Below are 12113 nucleotides of genomic sequence, written 5' to 3'. Positions count from 1 at the left end.
AAGAAGAATGAAAGAAGCTAGCTATGTTTTCACCTGGAGATAAGATTGAGAGAGGAGAGTAACTGAATTTTTATTTATTTAAAAGTTCTGTGGGCAAGGATTTTAGGTGAAACCCTTTCATAACTTGACCCAGCTGAAAAGTAACAATTTACAAGTTTCAAGTTTCCCTTTCAACAGAGTATTTGAGTATTTTATGCTGACTAAACTCCAGTTCTTTGCATGAAATTTAGATGTGTTTCAATTGGATTTGGGAGATTAAATTGCTTGGTTGCTCTAGAAATTGACTTGTGCCCCCAAAACAGAGGAGAAACGCTCTAGAACACTGAGGTTTTTGATCTTACACGATGCTATTATTCCAGGCCATCTGGTTTGTATAGGATTTGGGGGCCACATTTGATATAGTTGCTGCCCTTTCTGATGGATAGTTTCCAGAAGATAATTCAGAATATCTCAAGTGCATCAGATTGTATAAGGTAGCAAATCAATGTAGGAATTATTCTTTCTGGCCATAAATATGGTCCTGTTCGAAATTGAGTTGTCATCTAGGATTCATCAAAATTGTTCTTATCAAGATAAGCCTGTAGAATTTTACTATATAAGTTAGAAAATACATCAAGCGAAGAAACATTGAAAGGATTAGATGAAGTGACATCCCTTACAATCTCCAAAATCTCCAAAAATCAAAAAAATAGATTAATGAAGTATGTATTAGTTGTGGCTACGAGGAAGATCAGGAAACTTGGTGCAAAGACAACACTTTTGTTTCTTTTCTAGTTGGTGGTAGGGTGTGTGTTCATTAGACTAAACAAGAATAATTCTATCACTTGTTGGGATATGTCCTTTCTGTTTATGCACAGAGGTAAGGAAGATGAGATACCAGGAATGAGCCCTTTCAAGAAAATATGAAGATAAAAATGGAGATATTTTAGGTAGTATATTAAATTATTCAACATATTCCAAATGCATAGAGCAGTCTACAATGATTGAAAAGATGAATTATAAAAAATTAATTATCCCATGTTCACTGTTTGCATTTTAATGTCTACAGGATTAAGCTAAGACTTGAAATGCATAGGCTATTTTCCCCTGGCAAAATGAGTTGGAAGAGAAACTAGAGAAATCACTAATAGATGAGAGTTAATTTCTAATTAGAGCAAAGGAGAGGAGAAAATACGGTTTTAGAAAGACAAGAGAAACGCTAAAAAATTTATAAGGTAATGCAGCAGTCAGGAAAGAAAAAGAGGAAAAAACAGTACAGTATGTGAAAATGGACAAAAAATGGAAGGCTTTGGACTCAGTGAATAATTGGCCTCACTGATAACTTCAAAAGTGAATTTTTCTAAGAATATAGTATATTGCAGAATATTTCTAAAAATAGATTAAATGCACATAATTTGTTTATTAAAATAAGCTTGAACCTCACATCTTTTCTTTCACATTCAATTACACTTAATGAGTACAAATTTTAGTAATCTAATTATTCAAATATAATAGTTTTACATCATTGTGATTTTATCCTTTGTAGGTAACTCATAATCAGGAAAATGTGTTTGATCTCCAGTGGATGGATGACAATGCTCTGGCACAAGAATATATTGAACCTCTCCTAAAAAACATGGCATTGCATTTAAAAAGACTTATAGATGAGCGAGATGAGCATTCTGAGGTATTGTCATCAATTTTCAGTTCTATTATTTAGTGTTTTGTCAATTATTAATGAAATGAAGAGATAAAATTGCTAAGTAACCATTTGCAAAACTTGAAATGTTTCTACTCTCATATACCTATCTGAAAAATACTTTTTTATGTCATAGACTATCATAGAGCTTTCTGAAGAAAGAGACTCTGTTCATTTTCTACCTCATGCATCAGCAGCACAATCACCTTGTGGATCTCCAGGAATGAAATGCACTGAAAGTAGACAACACTTATCAGTGGAATTAGCAGATGCCAAAGCAAAGATTAGAAGACTTAGACAAGAGCTGTAAGTACATAGTAAAGAACAATAGGCAAAACTGGTAAACACCAGGAATCTCCAAGGGAAGTTGCCTTCCTACAAGGAAGAATTTGTTGTTCCCTAGACCTAGCAAGTAGGTTTTCTCCAGCTTGAATTGGCAAGGATCATTCATTCATTCATTCATTCATTCATTCATTCTTAGATTTTTATCCTGCCTTTATTTTGTAATAAGTAAATACTTCTAATGTCTTAACAAAAGCATCAGGCTGTAGCAGATGAGCATTTTCCTTTAGGGGTAGAGTCAGTGTGCTTGGGTACCTGTACCTTCTACTCTTGTAATACTTATGGTATATAATTTAGCCTGAAACAAAGTTAAGATTGAAATTATTAGGAACTGATTAAAACTATAATTGACGGGAATACATTTATTCCCCTTAAACTTTTTTTTAAATAAGCATTGGGGGTTATTATCAAAGATGACCAAATCGAAGAAGTCTTCAATGTATGTTTTGTAAACAATTTGTTCATTATATTACTCGTGTATAATTTTTCAATATGTCTGCCAAATTTAATTGGAAGCACCTTTATTTAGCTGAAAGTTTTTAAAAAGATTTTAAAATTAAGTCTTCCACAGAGTGAATAGAATTAAGAATAAAAGTGATGAAATGATTTGGAATGAAGCTGAAGGGAGAGAATGCCAGAAGGACTATTTTAAATATTTGTATAGAAAAGATAGTTATGTGTTAAGGAGTGGAATTGAATAATTGCTACAAATACTAGAGTCCAAGAAGAGAATTGATGAAAAGGATGTAATAAAAGCTGTGAGTATGTTGAAAAATAGTAAGGCTATAGGTGTTGAAGGTGTAACTGGAGAAATATTAAAATATGGATGTTATTTGCTTTTGGAATAGTTCTATGATTTCTTTAACTTGTCTGTGCCTAACAAGTAGAAGATACATTGTTGTTTATAGAGATAACTTGCAAATAAAGAATATAAAAATATAGATAATAGATGAAAATAGGTAATAAGAACAGAAATACCAGCTATAGACTTGGATTAAGAGTGCAACTATAGAGAAATAAGGTATAAATATAGGAATAAGAAATAAAATAATGGAAATAGACATAGAACATAGCTCTAATAATAATTAGAAAAGCAATAACTGCATTAGTAAAATAAATGTTTATTTTTGTACAATAAAACTTCCCCACAAAGGAAATAAAATTAACCCCTTGTCTGTGGTCTGTACCATCCCCTAAAAGAACATATCACAACAAGGATGTCTGATGTCTCTGGCTATGCCTACATTAGAGGTGTGTTGGCTGGGAATATGAACATGTGTGTACTTTTATATGCACTTGATGGTGTGCTTTTGGCTGACAACCCAGATGATTTGCAATGAACATTAGATGCATGATGCAACTTGGAATGTTGACCTGAAAATTAGTGTATTGAAAACCAAGGTAGTCAGGTTTGATATGGAAAATGAAGTGGACAATTCTAAATTATGCATAAATGGTTAAAAAACAGAACAAGTAAATAAATTAATGTACCTTGTGTTGGCTGTGTTGCTAGTTAGTAACTGTTTTAGATTAAGCAACTGCCTGTAAGCAAGAAGAGGCCTACCACCCAAGTATGTGTATGTTTTGTTGTAAAATACATATGTGTGTAAGGTTTACCCCATTCGTCTAGAGAAACTCTCGTGACACGCATGTTCAACAAAGAAGTTTACTCAAGCGTAACATACGTAATTAAGGGGGACGCGGTGGCGCAGCGGCTTAATGACGCTGAAAGTTGCCGGCCAGAAATGGTCGACGCTTCAGGGGTTCGAGTCCAGCCTTCGTGTTAGCAGGGTGAGCTCCTGTTTCCTCCCCAGTTCCTGTAAACCCAATAGTTCGAAAACTCACGTGAGTAGATAAATGGGTGCTCTCACTCCGGTGGGAGGAAAAATGCTGGCGGCGCCTTGCAAAAAAGGAGTCGGGAGCAGTTGCCGGTAAGCGCAAAAAACCGCACGCACCCGAAAAGGGCGCGAAGCAACGGAAACCCCGCCTCCTGCACTTGCCAGCTGGGCTCTGCTCTAGGAAGGAGGCTCTGGCAAACCACTTCCGAAACAATTGCCTTGAAAACTGCAAGGACTCGTCCAAGCAGTCACTGCAGAGTCGGTAACGACTGAGCGCAGATTTAAAAAAACAAACAAACATACGTAATTACAGACAAAGCTAGGACTGGCTTGGCACATCTTACAACACAATTTATAGTCGTCCCGTTCCCGCGCTAGCCCCATTGCTAGGTTACAGAATACGGATTACCCACAGTAATCCCCCCTTTTACTCAAATGGCAGGTTCAGCCTAGTTCTTTTGTTTCTTTGATTGCTATTTTCCGATGGCGTGGTCGCTGTCTTCGTTGGGTCTTTTCTGTTGAGCGCAAAGCCGGGAGTTCCCAATCATGCGCTGATTGCTATGCCTCAAATCTGCAGCTCTCCCCTTTGTCTACAGCGCCTGTGGCCATCTGGCATTAACACAACGCATCCACTTGCAGTTTAGTTAAGCGGCGCCAGCTGGCCCATTAATTAATTTGTGGTTTCTCACTTCCCCTTTCCTTGTTAGCGCTCAAGTGGTGAAACTGACTAAGCGCGGCTGGGCAAGTTCCTAGCCGTGCCGCGTCGGCTGAACCTGATAATGTGCACACTTCCTTTTAGAGATTTTGGATTTCAACAAAGACATTGTTGAATTAATGCTGTGGATTAATGCTGAATAACCACACATTTAATCTCAAAAGGTTAAAATACTGTATCGTCCATGAGGGGGCAGATTTTAGAGCATATGTATTATGAAACAAATGTAAAGTAAAAATAGGCTATAATTTCCCTGTTCTTCTAAAAAGACAGAAACCTCTACCTATAACTGCAGCATCTGTAGATTTACACAGCTTTCTGTTTGCCTTCTAGTGGCCTACTTATACATTCTGAGCTTCTCTATTGATACCATAACTGAGGATACTTGGTGGTACTCCTGATGTAGGCATAGGCAAAAAAAAGTTCAGATTTAGAATATTCCAGAATGCTAAACTTTACAAATAAGCCAAACTATCCTAATTTCACATGTTGCAGAGAAATTAGTATTGTGATGTTTTGCCGATTGGAATAAATTATTTGCAAGTGCATGTTAGTTAGCAGATGTTGCAGCCCCTGCTGGGGTTACCTGTATTAACTAAGCCTTTCTGCATGACTCTGTATAGATGCTATCATATATTTGTATATGATCACAGCACAATACTTTTAAAAAGTACTTTAATTTTGAAAAAAAATAGATATATAGTACAAAGTACCTTTAATTTTGAAAAAAATAATAGATATATAGTAAAGTGCATATTCTCCAGGTCAGAGTAACTTGATAGAAGGTATTTGTGCTTTCAATCAATTTTAACCTGAGCTGAGCAACAGCTGTGCTGCAATTGTGTAACTTCCTGCTTTCCCGTGAGTTCCATATGCTACAGACATGTTTGCCATTGAACAGTGGGAGAGTGTGCCTTTGTGCCAGTGCCTGAGGTTAGCCTTATGATGCATCAGTCAGTGGGCTATAAATGGAGTTAATGTCCATATCACTAATACTCCTGAAGATTCTGGAATTCAACCAAATACTTGTTTGTACGGTAACTTTTTTTTAATATTCTGGACTATAAGCTTCATGATTATCAAAGTTCTATCCTAGCTTTGAATTGATAATGGAATGTACATTGAGGTTTCTAAATCTGTGGCAACCTAATTTATAAAGTGGTGTGAAATAGGAGTCTGACATTCAAGCTTCAGAGTCATTGTTAAATTTCAGGCTAGCAATGAAATGGGCTTAAGATCGCCATCTGTTCTCTGCCTGAAGGGCCTATTTCTAATCCTTAGCTGCAATCGTGCATTTGAAGTGCTTTAACCATTAGATGAATGCTGCAATGTTTATGGCTAATTAAGCCATTATGGTGCCTGCTGAATAATAATACAGCAGGGGTGATATGCTAGCCTTCTAATACTAAGGTCAAATTGTCTATATTTGTTCTGGACACAGAATGGCATAGTAATTCATGGTAATACGGTTTTTCCATGGCAATTTCCTGTCAAATTTGGATGCTAAGAAGCATTCCTAGGCACTTGGAAAGTGCAGAGCTCTTAGTTACATATATACATTTTATTATTTCACTTTGGATACTTGATATGCTTCATTATTAGAATTGTACTGAACTGCAGTATTGATAGACTGGGCTTCAAATATTGTTCTGAGAGAGAGAGAAGAAGAGCACGGAAGGGGGACATTTGTATGTAGAACCCACCTCTCCATCCCTTCCCCCCCACACACAGACAAACAGACGAACACCAAAGATCAATACACTACTTACAAGAGAGTTTTAACTGTATCATCTAAAACTGTAGAGTATATTATTATGTCTATTCAATTACCTTCCTATTTGAACAGAATATAAACTTTTTAAAAATTAGTCATTATGAGCACAAAAATACAAAAAAGAAAGAGATACCATTTTTTGATGACTGGATCATTGGATGTCTATTGAAATGAGCCTAGCCAAGATATTCTATAAACAGCTGCACTAGGAAAGTTAATGCAAATTGCTGTTATTAATTTGACTGACAGTTAATAGCCTAAATAGTGAACATTGGTGTAGAATGTATAATTAAAAACAATCCCATTACACTTAACTGAATAGCTCATTGGAAGTGTATACATTTCGGAGAGCTTTTTTTTTTACATTTTAGGAATATTATTTATTTATTTTCAAATAACATTTTTGTTGTTTATTAGGTAGTAATATCTTTTAGTGATTGTTAGTACAATCCAGTGTGCTGGTATGCTGAAGTAATTCTCACTGGTTTGTACACTTTAAATAATGTTACGCTTAAATTGGATGCAAAACATGGAGATTGAGTAAATATGCATGAGAAGCTGTTGTTTGACATAAGAACCTTCATAATTTAAAATGGGCCTTTATTGGAAAGTTCATTAACTCAGGCTTTGATATTATGTATAAAATACATGTATTGCAATACTTGTCAACATATAGAATAGTTGAATTTTTTATATTTGGAACTTATATTTTTGTAATTTGAAAATGAAATAAATATTTTTGACTGAACATTTCTATAATTTCTGATTTAAATAGGATTATAAATGTCTTGCACATTAACATGTGACTTCAGCTATTATGAACATACTTCAGTTAATTTGTTGAAAACTAACATCTTTAAAGTTAGAACAATAAATCTTGAAAGCCAGTGATGTTAGGATTTTGTCTCTGTCATATTCTTTTTTATTTATAAAATGCATATTCTGCATGTTCTTTTTTTAACGATAAATGTTATAGCAGAGAAGAATTTATTTCCTTTAAATTATCTGTTGTAACACATTAACCCTACTGGAATTAGTTTTTATTAATCTGACTTTTTTGTGAGTGACAGTGCAGAATAATCATACTGTCCAGTTTAAGCTTCTCAGAAAGGATAGTGATAAAAAATGATTTCCTTGTGGAAAAAGGTGTTTCCCTTGATCCAAAGGTTGTATCCAAACATGTTCCTGCTTTAGAAAATTAACAGAAATCAGAATCCAGTTTTTGTCTGTTCCTACCTCCACATACACATATATGCTACTGCTGTTTGTGCTGTATTACTTTCTATCTGGAAAAATTCTCAGACCGCAAGATTTTGTGGGGAGAAGGAATTACTTGGCAACAATCAGATGTCTTGGTTTTTATGAGAGAAATGTTTTACAATATAATCCAATGAGATTATACAACATTTATCTGTTGTATTCAGTAATGTTCAGTAGATATTAAGATTTATGCTCATTTAATCTCTGCTGACAGATTGAACTCAATCATTGGAAACAAAAAGAGGTGATTGCCTTTACAGCTACCTACCTACTTTACTCCTATGCAGTGGGGAGAAAGAAGAGGTTCAGAAGTGGAAGCTCATTGGCTTGATTTTGGATTTCACCTGAACACTTTAATGTCAAATTATTCTATAAGTATTTAGATAATGTTTGTCTTCCACACGATAAGTTATAATAAGACATTAACAGAAAATTGTAATAACAAAAAGTACAATAGGGCTTTCTAAACTCCTCTCCACTACTGTTCCCAGTCACTCTTCTTCAAATTTCATTTAAGGAGCAGAGAGTCCTTAGGAAACACCCAAAGTTTGCACAAACTTTATCTGTTTAATTTCCCCACCCCCATCTCAGAACTTTGCTGATTCACTCCAGCCCTTCTGTGGGAAAATGGGAAGCTTAAGAGGATAGGGATTTGAGGAAAATCCATTTCATGAGCAGCTTTTTTCAAGGTAATACCTAGTATCTTCTGTTTTATCCAGTTTACAACTGCAGATTCTTCTAATGCTTCACTGATACTGAATAACAATAATAAGGAATGCTTATTATCATATATTTTCCATTTAGATGTTAGTGTTCTGAAATGGAAAACTATGTATATATTATTTTAAATCCTGTATGTCATATTCATTTTAGAATATGTGACCTTTCTGGAATTGAATTGTAGAATTCTAATTCTACAATTCCTACAATAGGAATTCCTACAGTAGGAATTGTTAGAATCCTAATTCTACAGTTCCTAATGGCAAAAGTTGTCCATTGTCAAACTGCTTCCAGTTCAGAAGATTTGCTTCTGGAAACTGCCAAATCCCAGTATAGCATGGTCCAGGAAGAAGCTCAGTATAGTCCAAAGGGAAATGGAATGTCCCAGAGTTCTCCAGAGCATTCCATTCACACATCAATTAATTTTGCACATCTCTTGTTGAATATTGAACTTTTATTAAATACAGGTGTTAATATGAAACTGGATCCAATGATAATACTAATTGGCCATGAGATTTTTAAGCTAATAATTTGCTATTATAATTGGAGGCGGAATGGGAATGTCTTAACATAGAGGAAATATTGCTTTTGAAGGAATCAAAATCAATATTTATCTGCTCGCAAAAGTAATCAAAGCCAGAATCTATAATGAAGTTCTGTATAACTGGTTACAGGGAGGTTAGACCAAAGAGTTATTCTTAGAGAATAGTGAAGTATGTGAATAATGTATATAAATCTTCCCAACCTGTGGTATTGATTAGGGACCCAACTACTGTTAATGGGCCAGTGCACAAGCTCCACTACTATTTAAAATAAATAAGTAAATAAGTAAAAACAGCAGCTTTGGGAGAAAATAAATCAGGAACAGAGATTTGGGGAATCCAGAGTTTATACCCTTTTTTCCTCTTATGTGTTTGCTCTCAAGCTCCTTTTCAGACCTGAAGTACTTTGACTTAACAGGAGGGAATCAGGAGAGCAAAAATCACTGGAGGGAAAGTATTAAGCAATATTTCAGCCCATTCTTGATTACTGCTTTATTTCTATTATTTTAGTGAATCTATTATGGCTACTGGTGCACTTTCCTTTCTTTGCTTATTAGCTAGAATGTAAAATAAAGCTTTCTTATATTATTAAATAAAATCTTTTTGTTTTGTTTTTTAGTGAGGAAAAAACTGAACAGTTGCTGGATTGTAAACAAGAACTTGAACAGATTGAAACTGAATTAAAGCGACTGCAACAAGAGGTTTGTGAATACAAGATCACAGTTTAGACTATTGTACTGAGAAGAAGTATAGTTGCTTGTGTTTATCAATTCAATTAGTGATACATGTTTCAAGCAGTGGGGCTTAGTTGGGCAGGTTTCAACTAAATAATGGCCATAGGATCTTAAACTTGAAATCATAATATTACTGGGATTGACCAGTGTATTTGTTGCTTTCCAGTTTTTGTTCTTGTTTTAGGAATCTTTAATGTGTTTAAAACTTGGCCAACCAATTTTCATTCAGGAAAGGAAGCATCTCTGTTGGATGCAGTTTCCATCAACTTTTATTTATACTCCAGAATTTCAGGAAAGAGTCAATTGACATTATTCTATACTTATTATTTTTCTCTACAAGCAGATCATTTCCTATATTATATTTTTCTTCATTATCAAAACTAATACGATGTATATGAACACTAAAAGAAACCTTATTAGATATTTGAACTGCACAATTCAAGAAGCAGATAAATAGCTAAATGGAAAATACATTTAGGAAAACATAATTTTGAATATCATATAAATTGCTTAAATTTTAATAATTACCAGTCTTTTTTCATTATAAATATGAATTAGAGTTCCTAGTTACAGTGTTTCTTTAAAATCTATAAGAATACAATCAATGCTGAGCATGTCAATATTAATGCTCTTGAAGTTTTTCGTAGAAAAGATGGTTACAAAACAGTATGCAACAATGTTGTGGTTGGCAAGTACAATTTCTTACAGGAATCCACATACATATTGTGTTACTTAGTGTATTTTGTATTCTGAATAAATGCTAATGTTATACTATTTCCTCACTAATTTCCCCTCTTCCATGCACACTAACTTCTGTGTCATTGCATGTTAATAGATAATATGCTTACCTTCTGCAAAATCACTGTTTTCATAAACACTAAAATATATTTTGTCTTATCTTCTAGAATATGAGTTTACTTTCGGATGCCCGATCTGCCAGAGTGTATCGGGATGAACTTGATGCTCTCAGAGAGAAGGCAATCCGGGTTGACAAGCTAGAAAGTGAACTCAGCCGATATAAAGAAAGACTACATGATATTGAATTCTACAAGGCTAGAGTAGAGGTGATTAGAAATTATAAATTTCTTGTTAAATGTATACCCATTTTTTTACTGATTATGGTTCTCACATGAGTTAAGTGTTGTTCAGTTAGAGTTCTGTGTTTGTGCTGATCTTGTTTTATGTCATAGGTCTAAAAAATATGCGTTCTCCTATTAGTAAATAATGTTTTTCTTCAGCTGTAAGTAAATGTAAATTTAAATGCAAATTGGAAAGAGCTGATTATAAACAACAATGCTATCTAGACCTGTGTGGCTATTGTTCATTTGTATCCACCAGCAAAGTTCTTGCAATCAAGAAACTCTCTACTTTAGGTAATTAAAGCATCTTTTAACATGTTCCAGAGAAGGCAAATTTTCCTGATACCTGTGAATAATTATAACTGACGTTTTGAGTGACCAGAATTGACAGAATTGGAGGGCTTAATCCAGGACATAGCACCTTTTAAGCCCTCCAAGGGCTTCGTGAATGACTGTATTTGGAATAGGCTGGAAGTTGACTGAAAACTATAAATCAGATTTCAAAGGATGCTGTTAACACACCATGCATCTGCACCATTGTTCAATAGTTGTTATCAATTCCTTTCCATGATTGATTGATTGATTGATTGATTGATTATTTATTTATTTATTTAACTTGTGGGAATTTTGGAGTTCAATTTAGAAATATGGTTCTCTAAAATCCAAAGAGTATTTTATTGGATTAGTTTTGGCTCTAAATTTAGAATTATGTGCTTAGTATTTTACTCTGTCAAACATACTTTTTCTTACATAGTCATGTAGTTTTATGTAAAATATAACTAGCAGTTTTTACATTTTGTTCAGTGTGTGCCATTTTAATGTGGAGGTTTTTTTTGCTACTTCATTCCATATTTGATTGTCAGCTTCATATTTCTCACTGATTATTGTAGGAGCTGAAAGAAGATAATCAAGTATTGCTGGAAACAAAGACAATGTTGGAAGATCAGTTAGAGGGAACCCGAGCCCGTTCTGATAAATTGCATGATTTGGAAAAGGAGAATCTGCAATTAAAGGCTAAAATCCATGATATGGAAATGGTGAGCATACAGGATGGGATCACAGTCACTTTTTAAAACAAAATTACAGGTAGTCCTCACTTACTGATGGTAATTGGGACTGGGAACTCCATCGCTAAGCAACATGGTCATAAGGCATGAGGTTATGTGACCGCACTGACTTACAACAGCAGTTCCCACTGTCCCAGTTTTCATTGTTAGACAAATCCCATACAGTCACAATGTTCTGTGGTTACACGATCACCATTTGTGATCTCCTGCTGGCTTCCCCATTGACTTTGTTTGTTGGAAGCTGGCAGTGAAGGTTGCAAATGGCAATCGTGACTGCGTTCAGCACCATCGTAACCTTGAACGATCACTGAACGTTAACCACAGACTTCCTGTATTATGAATCTGCTTATTCTGCCTCCTGCTA

At 34.7% G+C, this 12113-nt stretch overlaps 1 protein-coding gene across 4 annotated transcripts in view; it reads left to right on the top strand.

Moving 5' to 3' along the window:
• The window catches only part of CCDC88A (coiled-coil and HOOK domain protein 88A), a 100978-nt gene that overhangs the window by 25313 nt on the left and 63552 nt on the right, over positions 1–12113 (top strand). For 3 of the 4 annotated variants that reach the window (XM_025169993.2, XM_007433420.3, XM_025169990.2), the window contains 5 exons: positions 1526–1666; positions 1815–1984; positions 9489–9570; positions 10509–10667; positions 11573–11719. In XM_025169993.2, coding sequence (XP_025025761.2) covers positions 1526–1666; positions 1815–1984; positions 9489–9570; positions 10509–10667; positions 11573–11719 — 699 coding nt within the window. Of the gene's footprint in view, positions 1–857; positions 930–1525; positions 1667–1814; positions 1985–9488; positions 9571–10508; positions 10668–11572; positions 11720–12113 lie in introns of all 4 variants that reach the window. The other variant, XM_025169994.2, reaches the window with a different exon arrangement.

This window comes from Python bivittatus, unplaced genomic scaffold, assembly GCF_059951505.1.
Source record: "Python bivittatus isolate LINGU-HERP-01145 unplaced genomic scaffold, Pbiv_v1 ctg000020_np1212, whole genome shotgun sequence".
NCBI classification, from domain to species: Eukaryota; Metazoa; Chordata; class Lepidosauria; order Squamata; family Pythonidae; genus Python; species Python bivittatus.
This window is presented reverse-complemented; position numbering and strand designations above follow the sequence as displayed.